At 47.7% G+C, this 17,929-nt stretch overlaps 1 protein-coding gene across 1 annotated transcript in view; it reads right to left on the reverse strand.

Annotated features, from left to right (window-relative positions):
- The window catches only part of Dpy19l3 (dpy-19 like C-mannosyltransferase 3), a 70,071-nt gene that overhangs the window by 25,001 nt on the left and 27,141 nt on the right, over window positions 1-17,929 (reverse strand). The window contains exons 6-11 of the mRNA XM_055594935.1: window positions 16,381-16,526; window positions 13,554-13,677; window positions 12,426-12,560; window positions 6,818-6,949; window positions 4,420-4,521; window positions 3-76 (exon numbers count right to left, since the gene is read on the reverse strand). Of these exons, the coding sequence (XP_055450910.1) occupies window positions 3-76; window positions 4,420-4,521; window positions 6,818-6,949; window positions 12,426-12,560; window positions 13,554-13,677; window positions 16,381-16,526 (713 nt within the window). The remainder of the gene's footprint in view (window positions 1-2; window positions 77-4,419; window positions 4,522-6,817; window positions 6,950-12,425; window positions 12,561-13,553; window positions 13,678-16,380; window positions 16,527-17,929) is intronic.

Consider the following 17,929-nt stretch of genomic DNA (forward strand, 5'->3'; position numbering starts at 1 on the left):
ACCTTGTTGCTCCAAACCCAAATTTGGCCTTCAGAAATTTAAAGATGTGTTCGTCTGACTTCAGGTTAAGGATTTTCTGTTAGGAAGAGTGAAAAGAAGATAGCTATTAGTGCCCTGGCCATGGTTCCCTGAGAGCCATCGATGAACAGAGTTTAGCAGGAGCAAACTAGATGATTCTCAGCTCCCAAAATCACACCTCGCCTGTCTCCCCTCCCCTTTAAAGGGTGATCCTTTATTCAACAAACATCTGCGTGAACTCAGCATGCCAAGTAGATAAAAGAAATGTGGCCTGTGTGAACTCAGCATACAAAGTAGATAAAAGAAATGTTGCCTTTTCGATTTTACATCAGAAAATCAAAAAATGATCTGAAATCTCAAGCCCATGTGGCTGTCGAGTTTTGGTTCTGAGGACATAAGTGACAGGTCTCAGCCATTCACATATAACTCTGGACAGAAGCAACCTTAAAGTATAACTGTCCCCAGCTCCAGTGCTCATCATTAGTGACTGTAATTTTAATTTATAATTTTAGTTTTATTTATGGTGTACAATAACTCACATAATACCGACAGTGGGAGTTGGAGAGATGGCTCCAGTGGCTAAGAGCCTATACTGCTCTTGCAGAGGACCTGAGCTGGGTTCTTGGCACTCAAGTAAGGAAGCTCATAACTGTAACTGCAACCTCAGGGGACCTGGCGCCCTCTCCTGGCCTCCATGGGCACTGCACCCATCCACAGACACACATGGAAAGAAGGGAAAGAAGAAAGACAGGGTGGGGGTGGGGGTGGGGAACGACGACGGGACGGGACGGGACAGGAGCTTCACAAGGAGAGCAACAGAACCAAAATATCTGGGTCCAGGGGTCTTTTCTGAGACCGATACTCTAACCAAGGACCATGCATGGAGATAACCGAGAACCCCTGCACAGATGTAGCCCATGGCAGCCCAGTCTCCAAGTGGGTTCCCTAGTAAGAGGAACAGGGCTGTGTCTGACATGAACTCAGTGGCTGGCTCTTTGATCATCTCCCCCTCACGGGGGAGCAGCTTTACCAGGCCACAGAGAAAGACAATGTAGCCAGTCCTGATGAGACCTGATAGGTTAGGGTCAGATGGAAAGGGAGGAGAACCTCCCCTATTAGTGGATTGGGGGAGGGACATAAGGGGAGAGAAGAAAGAAAGGGAGGGATTGGGAGGGGACGAGGGAGGGGGCTACAGCTGGGATACAAAGTGAATAAACTGTAATAAAAAATAAATTAAAAAAGAAACAAAATCATTATGGCAAGTAAAAAAATGAAAATAAAATCTTAAAAACAAAAATGGGGAAAATAGTATTAGATGGAAAAACACAGGAAAAAAAATAAGATAAGGTCAGAAGTAAGATTAGAAAACAATATATTCATTAGCAATGAGGCAAAAGTGAGGCTTGCGCCTGTAAGCAGCAGCTGCTTGGAAGATATCCTGAGGGGCAGGGTAAGCGCCCTTGCACATCCAGTGTGTACAAGGAGTGCCACAGGCTCAGACACCTCTGCTGAAACATTCAACAGACTCTTTTCCTTTAAACCATCAAAAATCAGAAGTCCAGGCTCACCGCTCTCCGCTGGCTGAGCCCAAGAGCAGAGCTGAGTCTGTCAAGTGGGGAAGTAGATGAGCTTTGCACAGATAAGCGGCAGGTGAGCACACTCAGTACTTGCAAGCGTCACGACACTGGCTCAGGGAATCCTTCAGACAGGCCAAGCTTCAATGTGCTGTTTGTACACAAGCACACGCTTCCGTACTTTTCGGCATGCCACCAAGCCCAGCCTTGCACGAGGGACCTCAGGTCTCTGTGCTTGGGTGGCAGGCACTTCACCACCTGAGCCATCTCTCCAGCCCCCTTTCTGAATAATGTTGAGACCTCCAACTAGGGAACTGTAGGTGTGACATGGAGTGGAAGAACATGGTGGCATGTTCACTGTGGTTTGCCGACTGAAGGCTTTTTTCTTTTTTCTTTTTTGACAGTCAACAGGCAGAAAGCACAAGACTGCCATCTTCCTCTGGAGGGGAAGGAGGATGTTTTCACAAATGCCTCTTATGCTAGAGCAGCAGGAAGAGGCGAGAGGGGATGCCGAAGGGGCTGATGAAATCACCAGAGCGTGGCCCTCGCTTGAAAACACGCGGGAGGCTGGGGGATGGCTGAGCAGTGAAGACCACTGCCGCTCTTCCAGAGGACCCAAGTGCGACTCCCAGCGCCCACATGGCGGCCCCCAGCCTCCGGCAACTCCAGTTCAGGGGGAATGATGGCCTTCCTGGAGAACCACACATACAGGTGGTGCACAAACACACATGCGGGTAAAACACCCACGTACACGAAATAAAAATAACAAGATTAAAAAACAAAAACCATGGGCACCGAGGCCCAAGACGTACACTCCGAAGGAAAGCCTGCCCTCTGAAAACCAGACGGAAGAGAACAGAAAAACAGCAGACATTAAACAGAGCTATGCTCTAGATCACTTACAGCAGAAGCGAAAGGCGGGAGGCAGAGCCAGGCTGGGCTCCTGGCAGTTCCAGGCCAGCCCATTCTGCTCAGGGACCGGGCTGCTGAATGAGCAATTCTATATCTAATTGTTTTAAAATTCATATTGCTCGTGGAATGGAACTCAGGGCTCTAGGTGCACTGAGTTCAAGCACTTTCCATGATGACATCCCAGCCTAGGGTTCATTTTAACTTAGCAAAAATGAACTCACATCTTTTTTTGGGAAAAAAAAAATCTGAATAAAACCTATCTTGTGGGGCATGAGTGAAACGGTGGGGTGCATGGTTCAAAGCCAGCTAGGGTACACCTGTCTCAAAAAATCTCCCAAACATGACAAATAGAAAACAGTCATAAACAAAGCAAAACAAACAAACAAACAAACAAAAAAAAAAAACCACTATAAGCCGGATGCAGTGACTCCCAGCACTCAGGGAGGCAGAGGCAGGTAGCTCACTGCGAGTTTCAGGCCAGCCTGGTCTACAAAACGAGTCCAGGACAGCCAAGGCTACATAGAAATACCATCTCAAAAAACCAAAACCAAACCAAAAAACTACTATAGTGCTAATAGGAAATATTGAAATGTTTTTAAAGTTGAGCCTTAACTCTTATGAATTAAAGGAAGGACACTGTGCTGGCTAGTTTTAGGAGAGGAAAGAGCCTTAATTGAGAAAATGCCTCCATAAGATTAGACTACAGGCAAGCCTGAAGGCTATTCTCTCTCTCTGTCTCCTTCCTTCCTTTCCCCCCTTCCCCTTCCTTCCCCTATCCCTCCCTCCCTTCCCCTTCCTTCCCTTTTCCCTCCCTCCCTCCCTCCGTCCCTCCCTCCTTCTTCCATTTTTGGTTTCCCAGACAGGGTTTGTGTGTGTCGCCCTGCCTGCCCTGGACCTTGCTCTGTAGACTAGGCTGACTTGAAATCAGGATCCAAAGCAAGCGGCACCACCCCACCCAGGGGTGTTTCCTTAACTAGTGATTGATGGGGGAGGACCCAGCCAGTGTAGGTGGTGGCATCCCTGGGCTGGTGGTCCTGGCTTCTACAAGACTGGACGAGCTGGGTGGATGGGAAAGGAATAGGCAAAGGGGGAGAGGGGAGGAAAGGAGGAAGGGTGAGACTTGGAGGGGAGGAGGGGTGGCCCTACAACCAGGATTTAAAGTGAAATGAAAATAAATAAATTAAAAAACAAAACAAAACAGGAAGGAAGCGGGCTGAGAAAGCCACGGGGAACAAGTCAGTAAGCAGCACCCCTCCGTGGCCTTTGCATCAGCTCCTGCCTCCAGGTTCCTGCCCAGTTTGAGTTGCTGTCTTGGCTTCCCTTAATGGACTGTGAGTGGGGATATGTAAGCAGGATAAACCCTTCCCTCCCTCAGCTGCTTTTGGCCTCACAGCTTTATGACAACTATAGTAGCCCAACCAAGACAGATGCCTTGGCGATCTGATGGAGATGCCCTCTATAGTCTCAGATGTTTGAACACTTGGTTCTTAGTTAGTACTGTTTGAGGGGGCTCAGGAGGTGTGGCCTTGCTGCAGGAAGTGTCTTATCACTGGGACTTGAGAGCTTAAGGCCTCACCCAGCTCCCAGTTTGTAAGATGTGAGTGCTCAGCTGGCTTGGCCCACCATCTTGGACTCTCACCCTCTGGAACATAAGCCCAAATAAACTCTTCTCTGAGTGGCTTTGGCCATGGTGGTTGTCACGGCAACAAACAACTGATACAAATATTTTGTGAAAGGGAAGAGAAATGAATAATCAAAACCAACAAAGCTGAGTGTGGCCCTTGCTAGGTCAATCGTGGGTCAGTGATTCAACTATGCTTTTAAGATGAGAGCTACTTCTAATGAAAAGTTCAAAACTTATCTCCAATAACATAAATACATTTCAAAAATGGATTACACTCACTTATTAACTTACCTTAATAATGTTGTTGAGAAAAAGTGTCAAACAGAAAACTAGAAGCAAATGCAACAACAGTTTCCCCGTCCTCACCAGGAACGTCCCAGTTTTTAGGTTTTTCTAGAAATTGAAAGAATTGTGTTTCACATTTTAATCAACATTTAAATAAACTTTTAACGTCACAATAACTTCATAAACACTTGAGATTACTTGCAGATTTGAAATGCTGGCTCACAGGAAAACATGTGGAAAACAAAATCTACTTCACTGGGTCTCTCCCCTCTATTTTAATAATTTTACACGTGATACGGGAAGGGGGGACATTGGTGGTTAAAGGTCTAAGGAGAAAGGTGTGGGGCGCTGGTGAGATGAGGCTAAAGATGTACCAAAGCGCCTTCCGGGGACCTGCTACTCTGTGAGGTGATTTAGAAGTGTAATGAATCGCAGAAGGAGTCTGAACAGAGGCACCTGCCTTCGTGAAGAAGGCTGTCCCTACAAGACACAGGTTATTGAAAGACAACTCCGGTGTCAACACGAGTTCCTGGACAGGAAGGCTCCCGAAGACCCTAAGATGATACAGGCTTTTGGCTGCCCACTGGAACGGATGTTACCACCCTACTGGTGAAGACACCCCACACGAGGGTTGTAGAGGAACCAGACTGGCACCCACTGGGAAACTTCCTCTCAGAATTCCAGTTTTCCCAGTGCAGGAAGAAAGGTGCTGTGCAGCCCTGCTGCAGGGGGATGGCAGCAATAGCCTAACTCCGCACTGACCTTGCATGCTAAAATCCTAGCCTGCCAGGCAGGGTGTTCTCACTGGTGTGATGGTGATGGCTGTGATGCTTTCTGATTGGATGAAGTCTATTCACCAGGAGGGAAGTCATGCCTGCTTCTGTAAACTTAATCAAAAGCACATGGCTGGGGAGGCCATTAGCCCTGGGGAAAACCTGTGCCTGTTGTTTTGTTGAATGGTCATGTCTAATTGACTTCTAAATGCTTCTATCTGTAGATCTGTGCTGCTCTCAACCTTGGTCAGAGAATCTTCTCTTTGTAGAGGGAAGTGGTTAATGCAGAAGCTCACAACTAACCAAAGCATTGAGAATTGTTGACTCTTGTCTATTTAGCCATAAATGAGACACCTATACCACACCCCTGCCAAGGCTCAGAGAACACCAGGACTGAGTGGGTGGAAAGATTGCAAGAACTAGAGGATGAGGATTAGAGCTCTGAAAGGCTGCCTTCAGGATCTGACGCAGCGATTGTATTCACGAACTCAAAGAGGGTATGGTTACCTTCAAAAGACCTACACAGGATCAAGTCAGAGAAAAATGCCAGTACAGATGAGGCCGCCCCAGCTGAGGAGCTACTGACAGCTGACGGCTGATGGGAAACAGCCATTATTTGGAGAGCATGGCACCCAGTCAGCAGCCCATGGTGCCGTGGATGGCCCCCACAGCCATTTGCGAAAGTTTAGCACTAATTGGATTCAGTGGGTAATTTGATAAATGAAGACACAAAGTTGGAAGGGGACATGTTGCGGGGGGGGGAGGGGGTCTGAGGAGAGACTGAGGAGTCAAGAGTGTGACTAGATATGATCAAAATATATTATACACATGTATGGAGGTCTCAAAGATTTAAAATATATATAAAAAAGAATTTTACATGATCTTATAATACCATACAAGATGGCCCATGCACTTGTAAGGATTTGCTTGGATTCTTTGAATTTTGAAAATGGTCCATTTATTTCACTTGAATATCACCAACAGGATATGTAGAGACAGGAAAGGGTGGTGTTAGCACAAACAGCAAGGGGTCTAGACCTGAAACACCACGATGGACGCCTGGGCACTACTGTACACACAGTTTTTTCTCTTGTATTGCAGCTTTGCACCTATAACATATAATAATGTAGTTCACATAAGCAACCTTGTCTGATGCTTGAATTAAGGTTTCAATTGCATAAGAAACAGTCAGTGCTAAAAGGAAAGAATGACACATGACCTGAGCAGGTTGAAAGAAATGTTTCACTGTGCGCTTTAAAAGAAAAGCCAATGTAACCCTGCTGGTGCACTTTCCTGGGAACTGGGTCATGCTTTCATTTGAATTCAGGATGAAAATAAGATACAGTGAGCCACACAATCAAAAATAGATTTTATTGGGCTGGAGAGATGGCTCAGCAGTTAATATCATGTACTGCTCTTACAGAGGACCCCAGTTTGGTTCCCAGCACCCACTTTTGGCAGCTCACAACAGCATATAACTGGTCCAGGGGAGCTGGTGCCCTCTTCTGGCCTCAGTGGGAACTGCACTCATGTGCACATTCACAAAACAGAGACACATACAAACACAAACACACACGTTAAAATTTAAAATCTTTTAAAATAAGTAGTTTATAAAAATTAAGAAGTCCTACCTGAAGTTTTCTTACAATTAACACCGAAAGATTAAAACTGATGAGCAATGATCCCAGAATCATGGAGTTAAAAAACTGAAGTGTGCAGACAAGGAGCAAGCAGCTTATCTGTATGCCATACAGCCAGGTGGCCTGTAATGAAGACGATACAATAAAGATTTCATCAGGAGACCAAGACACGGTGACAAGAGTAGTCGTACCTCAGGTTGCAGGCAGAAAATATACCTAGCTCCAAGAAACACATCCATAAAAGGACACTACATTGTATGAAGTCCACTTGTTTTTCATACATATAAATTCATATATATATGTATGTATATGAATGTATGAATGCTCTAGTTGCATGTACACTTGCACGCCAGAAGAGGGCATCAGATAACATTATAGATGGTTGTGAGCCACCATGTGGTTGCTGGGAATTGAACTCAGGACCTCTGGAAAAGCAGACAGTGCTCTTAACCACTGAGCCATCTCTCCAGCCCTTATTTTTCAGTTTTAGTGACAAAAAGTTTTAAAGGTTTCCATTCAATTATGTGTGTGTGTTTGTGTGCATACCTGTGTTTAGGTGGGTGTGAATATGTGTGCATGCAGTGCCTACAGAGCCAAAAGAGGGGGACGGATCCCCTGGAGCTGGAGTTAGATGTGGTTGTGAGGCCCCTGGAGTGGGTGCTGGGTGCTCTTTAAGCACTGAGCCATCTCTCCAGCCCCATATCAGCCTATTTTAAACTTTGTGGTATTAATGAAAAGGGAAACAAAGGGGTAAGTGTATCTGAGAAAGTGACAACAATGCAGTTTAGGATTTTCAGTTTTCTTTCCAATTCTTTTCACAGTATCCACAGCCAACAGCCAGGGCTTCATCTCATCACATTACTTCCTAGTTTTCTAGACCATCCACTTCAGGACCGTGTCAGGCATGACTTCATGCAGTCTGTATTCAATCCCCAGAGAAGGCTGAAAACCCCGCAGAAGGCTTTCTGCTCTCTTGCCTCACCAGTTCATAGCAAGGGGCAGTATGAAGCCTGGAGCCAAGGCCATCTGAACTGTCACCTGTACTCCAAAATGAATCTGGGGTGACGCCACACTCTAGAAATGAGAGGGGGCTGACTGAAGGACTGGCTGTGCTACTGTACTTAAAGGCCTGGTGTGTAAGAAGCATTCAGTACAGATAACCCTTGATGTAACAACACTGTTACCATGGAAATAAGATCCAACCGACTCACAGTTCCTGGACACACGAGTAGCTACAGCCAACAGTGAGGACTGCATCTCTCCCATCCCGTTACGTCCTAATTTTCTAGACCATCCACTTAAGGACCATGTCATACATAACTTCATTTGGTTTGTATTCATCTCACGACAGCCTGCAACTGCCTGCAGTTCCAGGTCCAGGAGACCCAACGCCCTCTTCTGGTGTCTGAGGGCGCTGTCTACATGTGGTGGTGCACACACACGCACACATGTAAGCAAGCTCACACCCGGGGAAAAAGTAAGTCAATCTTTTAAAAAACGAACTGATAGGTTCCTCATTGCATATTCAAGTAGGCCTGTGTAAAATACCAGCTCTGCTCAGCAGCAGGCCTGACTCCCTCTTGGCTGCAAGCTTCTCACCTCAAAGGAAACCAATCTGCTTCTAGCATGGAGAAATGAGGCGTGTGGGCTCCGCCTCTGCCCAGTGTCCCCAGGAGCTCAGAGCACAGGGTGTAGCAGGTTTTAGGATTACAATGTACTTTATGGTACAGAAAAACATTACCCAGATCAGTAATTGATAGCAAGGTGGGGCCGAGATCAAAATCCAACACTGTTGCCAGCAGAGGCGATGCGGGCTCAGGCTGGTGCCTAACAGTTCATAGAAAGGCCGTGTGCTGCACTGTGCAGCAGGATCTCCTCACGTCGTCGACCATCCTGTGAAAACTTGAGCTGCAGAACACCACCGAACTGCAGTGACGCTCTGAACCTCAACTGTGTTCCACGGGCTGTTCACCAGCTGGTGGTGCCTTACAAAACTTTTTTTCTTTTTGGAGAACCAATACACGCGTACAGTGAATATAATCATATCTGGCCCCTGTTTCTGCCTTAGGCCCCCAATAAGCTCCCTCCCGAGTTCAGGTCTTCGTTTCGTGTTTGAAAACCATCAGGTGGAGCTAGTGCTGTCCATAAGTGTCTGGGAGTGAGGGATCCATCAGAGCGTGGAACAGCCACCCCGGCCACATCCTCCGTAAAGATCGATTCGCCCTCCTCAACTATCCTCTGCCAGCAGCTACTGAGGAAGGGGCAGGGTCTTGATGCCAGGACTTCGGCTGGCTTGATCTTGTGTGGGTCTTGACAGAAGCCAAAGAGCTGAGTCTTTGGGACCTGGGCCCAGCAGGAAGGTAGCCGAGAGCTTTAGCAGCTATGCACAGCTCCGGTTCTGATCCCGCTTCCCACCTGACGACACTCACAAGCAGCACTGCTCTGCACACCACAGGGTACCAGCCGTCCCACCGCCAAGCCTCCACCAAGACAGAGTGGGATCTCCAAGAAGCCCTGGGGCAAAAGAAACACTTACCCTTGACTAGCTCTGCCCCTCACGGTCACTAACACTACAACGTTACTAACATTACCAAGCTTCCACACCGGCTGGGATGAGACAGCTACATCACGTGGGTACATCCGCTTCTGATTTTTTGAATTTAACTTTTATGTGTATAAGCTTGACCATACACAGCGCAGCTTCTTCCTCCCGCCCATCTCAGACACTCCTCACATGTCTCCCTCTAGGGCAGGGAACCATAGCGATTATGGATGCGATGGCCATGCCATGTCCTGAAGATAGCATTTCACAGCCCTCCTCCCATCCTGCAGCCCTTACATGGTTCTGCCCCTCCTTCTATGATGTTCTTGAACCTGCGGGGTGGAGTTGAGACGGATGTCCCATTTAGGGCTGCTCGGGGTACCACATGTTTTTCTGGCTATGAACTTCCTTAGTCTGCGGAGGTTGGCAGTGGAAGGCAAAGCGTGCAGTCTGTCTACGGTAGTGTTTGAGTTCTATGGAAACAAAGGACTCGGCTCTGTACTGAGTTGGTCACCTTGGAAGTGTGAGCAGGATGCAGGCGTCACCAGCTCCCTTTGCTCCTTGGGGCATTTTCAGAACCACTTCTTGGCCCCAGCATCCACCTTCCACCCAAGTCCCCCTCCCCCACAGGAGCAACGGGAGCCGGTGAAGTTTGCATGCAGGGAGGGAAGGGGTGTCGTCACAGCTAAGCGGGGGCTGAAGTCAGATTCCCCATGTGGCCTGTGGGAGATGGTGACAATTCCAGATTTTCTGACATTGCCCTGGCATGTAGCAGGCATGCTTCAGCAGAGCCGGGTGAGAGCAGAAATCCAGGCGCTCCCACGATCACCTGCTGGCAGAGGTGTGAGTATAGCTGCACGTGTTTGGAAGGTGCTGGCTGCCACCGGCTGTTAGTTTTCAATCTTGCTAAGTTTTCTCTTTTCTGGTGCTCTGCTACAGACGGTTTCTTTCTTTTTTTTTTTTCTTTTTTGTGAGTTTTCCTCTAATTCTACTGCTATTTCTGGGTTTCTGATTTTTCTAGTATGTACTCTTGGATCTGTGAAAGAAAATGAAAACCCTGGAGACTCACTGCCTTATTTTCCTTCTGGTCTGAAAGTTTCTAGCTGTCTTAATTGGGATTTTATTGCTGTGAAGAGACATGACCATGGCAACTCTCATAATGGGAAACATTTAATTAGGGCTGGATTACAGGTTCAGAGGTTTAGTCCATTACTGTCACGGTGGGGAACACGGTGGCAGACATGATCCTGGAGAAGGAGCCGAGAGTTCTACATCTGCATCAACAGACAGCGAGAAGAGAAACAGACACTGGGCCTCGCCTGAGCATCTGAAACCTCAAAGCCCACGCCCAGTGATGCACTTCCTCCCACAAGGCTACACCTCCTACTGGTGCCACTTCCTGTGGGCCAATAGGACCATTTTCATCCACAAAGTCATCTCCTTTCTTAACTCTATGGTCAGTCATTTGCTTTGTGTAGCTGTCCAGGGATTTACACTGTCCTAGAGACAGGAACAAGAAGTGTGTGCCTTCTACTGTCTGCACTCGAGACTCTTGATTTTAAGACGTCTCCTATCTCACAAATATGTGTATGCATCTGAATGCACGTCCATGCAGGCGCCTGTGGAGGGCAGAAGCCGATGTCCGATTCCCTGCAGCTAGAGTTCCAGGCATCAAACCTGGGGTTCTCCCAGACCAGCAAGCGTTCTGCTGAGCCAGCTCTCTAGCCATTAACTCTCTTTCGAAAGAGACAACTTTTTTAAAAATTACGTCTGTAAGTATGTGTCTGTGAGTGGGTGTGTGCACGTGAAACACTGACTATCAAGACAGACCGTGACTACCGGACAGCACACACACCAGGACACAGACAGGCTTGTTTCCATTATACCTAGTGTTTGACAGTCAACAAGAGGACGTATTTCTTGTATTGAGAGAACGTGTCTAGAAAATTTTCATGAGATATTATGGAAGAAAATAATAGTTTAGCCAGGAATGTCTAAATGTCTCCTACCTGTAACCCCAGCACTTCGAGGCATCAGGCCAGCTGGGTTAGAGAGTAAGACCCTCCCTCGAGGCGGCTCAGCGCTTAAGATCACTTCCTGTTCTTGCAGAGAGTCCAAGTTGGATTCTCAGCGCCCGTTTGTCAGCACATAACCATCCATCGCTTACACGATAGGGGTTCTGGAGCCCCCTTCCGGCCTCTGCAGGCACCAGGCATGCATGTGGTGAACATATATACCAACAAAACACTCATACATGTAAAACGAAAGTAAATCTTTTCTGCAAAAGTATGTGCCCTGTTGAGTTCTGTATTTAAAAAAAAAGGTACTCTATATTAAGAAATTTTAACAGCGACGCTGTATTTTAAATTGTAAGCCATGTTTATAAATGGCAACTGAGATACCTGTGTCTTAAATAGACGTACTCTCAAATGATCTATTTATGCATATTGTTTGCCTGCGTGAGTTCATGTGTACCATCTGCGTGCACTGCCCATGGAGGGCAGAAGAGGCCACTGGATCTCCTGGAGTTGGACTGACAGGTACGTAACTCTTTATGAGCTGCTGTGTGAGCACGGGGCATTGAATCTGGGTCCCCTGTGGGAGCAGTAAGCTCTCTACACCGCTGAGCGATCCCTCTAGTGCCCGGAGGCACTTAAAAAAGTGCCGAGGGGCTGGAGAAACGGCTCAGCAGTTAGGAACACTAACCACTCTTGCAGAGGACCCAAGTTCAAGTCTCTGCACCCATATGACGGTGCACAACCAGCTGTGACTACAGTTACTGGTGTTCACACCCTCTTCTGGCCTCCGTGGGTACTGCACGCACACCTGTGGCATCCGTAACCGATGTGCAGGCAAAGCATCCGCAAAAGCAAGTAGAGAAACCCCACAAAATTGTTGAGCCTGTCACACTGGGCTGCACACCGTTCTCGGCTTCAGGTGACTACCGCCCAGGCACGCAGATCGACAGAGCCTCGTCACTGTCACGAGTCTGTACTAGTTTCCATCTCGCCCTGCCCACCGGTGCCCACCAGGAGGAGGAAGGCATGCAGTGCTCACCTTCACGGCTGGCAGCATGTCCAAGGAGTCCAGGATGAACAGCACCAGCGCCTGCAGCAGCAGCATGAACTGATTAAACTGCCATGTCAGGCTAAAGAGAAAAGTTGACACGAAAATGGCAAAGAGTGTCAGCCTCTGTGGAAAAAAAACACAAAACAAAACCAAAAAACCTTTGGATGATTCATGTCTCCGGTCGTAAAACAAGCTCGCAGCTAAGTTTTCTCAAGAGTAGCCCGAATCCCCATAAACCAAATAAAAGCAGAGAAAGCATAAACTGTTGCTTGAAAAACCTTGCATTTGTTACTTAAGCTCCAAATATCCCACGGTGACATTCTCATATAAATATTCGCATACGGTATGTGCACTCCACATACTGATGTGCTGATCTAGAGGCCATAATGTACCAAACCACATCTCAAGAGCAATGGCTTAGAAATCCTAACAGCTTCGCAGAACCGTGTGTGGGCTTTCTGCAACGATGAGGGGAGACTGTAAAGAGGACATTTTTAACTTGAAAACATTTTCTCTGCACAGGAGGAAAAAGCTCGGAGGAAGGAAGCTTCACTTGGGAGTGAAGAGCTGGCTCAGCAGTCAGCAGAGCTGGCTGTTCCTGCAGAGGACATGAGCTCAGCTCCCACACCCACCTGGGGCTGCTCACAGCTGGAACTGCAGCTCCAGGAGACGGATGCCCTTCTATGTCCTCCATAGGAACCAGGACCCAAGTGCCTATAACCTACACACAAATACATGTATACACACAGAATTGAAAAGTAATAGGGCTGCAGAGATGGCTCAGAGGTTGAGAGCACTGGCTGCTTTTCTAGAGGTCCTGATTCAATTCCCAGCACCCACATGGCAGCTCCCAACCACACACACACACACACACACACACACACACACACACACACACACACTCTCTCTCTTTCTTATATGAATGCACATTCACACATACAGTCACATATATAAATACTCATATACTCACTCACACTCATACACTCATACTCTCACACTCTCACCCACTCACACACACTCACACACTCACTCTCACACATGCTTACACACACACACTCTCTCACACTCACACATATTCACACCCAAATAAGTAATTAAAGCAATCTAGAAACTTACTTCAGAAAGGGTCTGTAAATTTGGTCTCAGGAAGTAGGTAATTGCTGCAATCTGAATTGCAAAGAACGGCAGAGCCCAGTTCTCCCTCAGTGGGATAGTGAACTCGACCCTCGTGGTGTCTATTCTGTGGGAAGAGAACAAGACAGCCAAGTCACTGTTGGTGCAGCAATTCTCCAAGGAATCCTAACAGGAAGGTGACAGGCATTCAGTTCTGGGACACACAGGGTCTGGCCACTGGTTCTGAACAGCGACTGTCACCACCATCATCACGACTGTCCCATGAGCATCAGAGCGCCCTCGCTCCTTATTCGCCAAGAGGGATGGGAGCACCAGCGCAGGCAGCTGGGATACGGAGGCCCACGCTGAACTCACACTGAACTCCTCCTCGCACCTCTCTAGGCCCTGCAGACAAACTTCTCTTTTCCTTTTCCTTTTTCTGTAAAAGATGGTTTTTATTTTATGTACAGGCTCATTTGCCAGTGGTGGCCAGAAGAGGGCACTGGACCCACGAGAACTGGGGTCACAGGAGGTCACCACCTGCCACATGGGTGCTGAGGACTAAGCCCGGGTCCTGTGTAGGAGCAGCCGGTGCCAAGCCACCTCCCAGCCCCCGGGGCTCGTCTGACTCTGAAGCTTGCCAACGGCAGTAACTTTACCCTACTAGAATTGCCCTATTAGAACGTGACCCTGCGGAAGGCAGGAGGAGAGCTTTCACCTCTGTGTGATCAGGACTGACAGCCACACATGCTCACACTCACTGCAAAGAGCAGCCGTGCCCATCAGAGTGTGGGAGCACAGGCGGCAGCCTCTGAGTCTCCAGGTCCAGGCCTCTAAAACAGTGGCCACCTTGGGGGCTGTTGCTGCTTTGTTTTGAGACAAGGTCTCTCTCTGTAGCCCTGGTTGTCCTGGAACGTACTATGTAGACCAGGCTGGCCTGGAACTCAGCGATTTGCCTGTCTACCTTTGGTACACCACCACACCCAGGCCCTTGTAAGGCTGTTAACAGAAAAGATTTCGTGAAGTGCCTAGCACATTATAAATACACTATACTTACAATAAAAATAAATTCAGGAGGGCTGGAGACGGCTCAGAGGCTAAGAGCACTGGCTGCTCCTGCAGAGGACCTGGGTTCAGGTCCCAGCACCCACGTGACAGCTCATGACTCTAACTCAAGTTCTGAGGATCTGATGCCCTCTTCAGGCCTTTGTAGGAGCCAGGCACACACATGGCGCATATACACATATTCAAACACTTAAACACTTAAACACGTAAATAAGACTACATTTAAAAATACCTTTCATAAGATTGAGAAGAAAATCTGCCTTAGAATTCATGTTAACGTTTTAAGGCTCTTACTAAGCATTGTTGCTGCCACTGTAAGCTGAGCAACTAGTCAAGAAGTCTTTTTTTTTTACGATCAGGGTATCATTATGCAGCTCAGGCTGGCCAGTCACCTGCTAGATAGTTAAGGCTGCCCTTATCCTGTGGTGACCCTCAGCCTTCTGAGTGCTAGGATTACAAGGCATGAGGCACCATGCCTTTCCAACAATCCTGAATGTGTTTTAGAAATGTTAGTCCATAAGGCTCCCACATTAATATGATAATATATATTGATAATGCTAAATCATAAAAGACTTTTATATATTTTGCTGCAAATCCTATCATGGTGGACAGGGAAGTTGGGTGGGCCAGGGGATGGCTCTGCCTGGAGCAGCTAGGAACGCAGAGGCAGGGGGATCTGAATCCAAACCCTGTTTGAGCTACAGAGTGAGTTCAGAGACGGCCTACAAACGTAGTGAGACCCGGCTGCAAAAGGTAAAAGTTACAAAGAGCGTTTGGGTCATAGTTTAGTAGTAGAGTGCCTTCAGGGTGAACACAATGACCTGGACACAACACACACACACACACACACACACACACACACTCACATACACACACCCACCCACTCAAACACGTATATACTCTTATGAACACTTACTCTCATACAAACACTCACACTGTGAACCCTAGGATTGTGAACTGAAAAAGCTGTTTTTAGTTGTGGTGTGGCCCAGCCCTAGCACACACCTTTACTCCAAGAGCTAAGTAAAGTCAACCCTAGGTCAGGAGACGGAGCAAGACACCAGCCTACAAGGAGTGAACATAAATAAACAGAGAGGAGGGGCACTGAGCTGAAAGGCATTTGTGACAGTGTGGAGGAGGAGAGAGGACTGTTATCCTTCTGGGATGTCAGCTGAGCAGGAAGGTCAGCTGGGCCCTCTCTCTGCCTCTCTGAGCCAGTAAGTTTTCACCACCGCAGCTGGCTCCTGAGTCTTCACTGGTTAAAAGAGAACATTGGGATTTTTTTTGTTCTAAAACAACATAAAAACACTCACACACACACATGCACACACCACAAACACACACACACACACACACACACACCACAAAAACTCACATACACCATGCATACTCACAAACCACAATCACTTATACATACTCTCTCTCTCTCACACACACACACATACACACCCCTCTACTATTGAGGGAATACCTAAACTGTGTAGAGGTGAGGTGTGTGGCTGAGGAAATACTGATCACAGCGCAAACAGGGAATGACAGCGGGATTTTGGGATCATAGTGGACAATGCTTCTGTGAGGTACTAGAGGAGAAACTTCTGAATGGAGCTTTCTCCCTTGTTAAATAAGAAGTGTACTCTCAAACCCAGAAGCACGGCAATGCTGTGTTTTGGCTCACTAGCCACTGTTCACAGCCAGCCTCTGCATAGAACACAGTCATCCTCACCCGGAACTCCAAAAGTCAGAGGAGTGAACTGACCCAACTCACCTGTTAGTGATGTACCAGATGGCGGCCAGAAGTCCTGACAGCCAGGTGCCACTGAGGAGCCAGCTGGTTGTGTAAAGGGCCGTGACGTAGATTGCTTGGAGCCCGAAAAGAGTGTAGATATAAAAATAAACAGGTTCTAGGTATTTCTGCAAAAGACAACAATAAGGGCTGTCCGTCAGGGCTGGGCACGTCCACCAGAGGTAGCCTGTGAGCCTCATGTCTTAGCTGCCGCTCTCTGCTGTGAAGCAACATCCTGCCCACAGCAGCACAGGGAAGAAGGGGCTGCCTGGGGCTCAGTTTCACAGGGCATGGTCAGGGCCATCATGGTGGCCATGTTCCCATCATGGCGGGTGCGTTCATGGCCATCCTGGTGGGAGCATGGCAGCAGATGGCTAGAGCTGCACCTGAGAGCTAACCATCTGACCCTCAAGCAGAGGCAGAGAAAGAGCTAATGGGGGATGGTGTGGGCTTCTCAAAGCCCCCTCCAACACACACCTCCACCAGCAAGGCCACACCTCCTAACCCTTCCCAAACAGTTCCACCAACTGCAGATCAAACATTCAAATACACCAGCCTAGGCGGCTATGTTCACTTAAACACCACAACTAGCACATGCCAGGCCTTTGGTTCATTCCACAAACCATGAAAGCTTATCACACATGTCCTAACCCTCCTCACTGCCATTTAAAAATATGTCCACAGAGGCCTAGGGAGCCAGATCACAAAGAGGGGCCTGGGAAGCGCTCGGTGCTTGAGAGTGCTTGTGGATCTAGCAGCGGACCTGAGTTCAGTTCCTGCACCCGGGCTGAGCAGCTCACAACAGCTTTTAACTCCAGTTCCTCGAGACTCTAACACCTCTGGTCTCTTATGTACCTGAACTCACACGCACAAACCCCTACACAGACACATATATACATAATCCAAACTAAGAGGACTCTTTATGAATTATGTCCACAGAAAGGTAACGCTGAGAAGTTTGCAGCTGACCCCAGCAGCGGGGCCATCATTGCTCTCTCCCTACAAGCAAGCAGCTGCCCTTCTCTAAACCAGCAAGAGAAAATGTAAGGACAGCCTCCAGGCAAACCAAGACCTAACCTTGTCTAATTCTGCCTCACTTGTGTGAGAAGCGGTCACTGTGCGCTGATGATTTTATGTATATATTTTTTTAAATCATAAAGACACGTCACAGAGCGGGGCAGTGGTGGCTCACCCCTTTAATTCCAGCATCTGGGAGGCAGAGGCAGGAGGATCTCCATGAGTTTGAGGCCAGCCTGCTCTACATATCCAGTTCCATGACAGCCAGGGCTACACAGATAAACCCTGTCTTGAAAAACAAAAATAAAAAGAAACAAACAAAAAAGTAAGTCTTAGAAAAGCCTGTTACTCAGGAATGGTTACATATTCTCAAATGAAACTATTTCTCAAGCTTCTAGACTGCAAGCATGACACAAGCCAGGAAGCACCTGCTTATAAAAATAAACAGTTATCACACAGGATTAACATACACACACACACACACACACACACACACACACACACACACACACAC

Source organism: Psammomys obesus, unplaced genomic scaffold (genome assembly GCF_907164565.1).
Source record: "Psammomys obesus unplaced genomic scaffold, mPsaObe1.curated_primary_1811, whole genome shotgun sequence".
Taxonomy (NCBI): domain Eukaryota; kingdom Metazoa; phylum Chordata; class Mammalia; order Rodentia; family Muridae; genus Psammomys; species Psammomys obesus.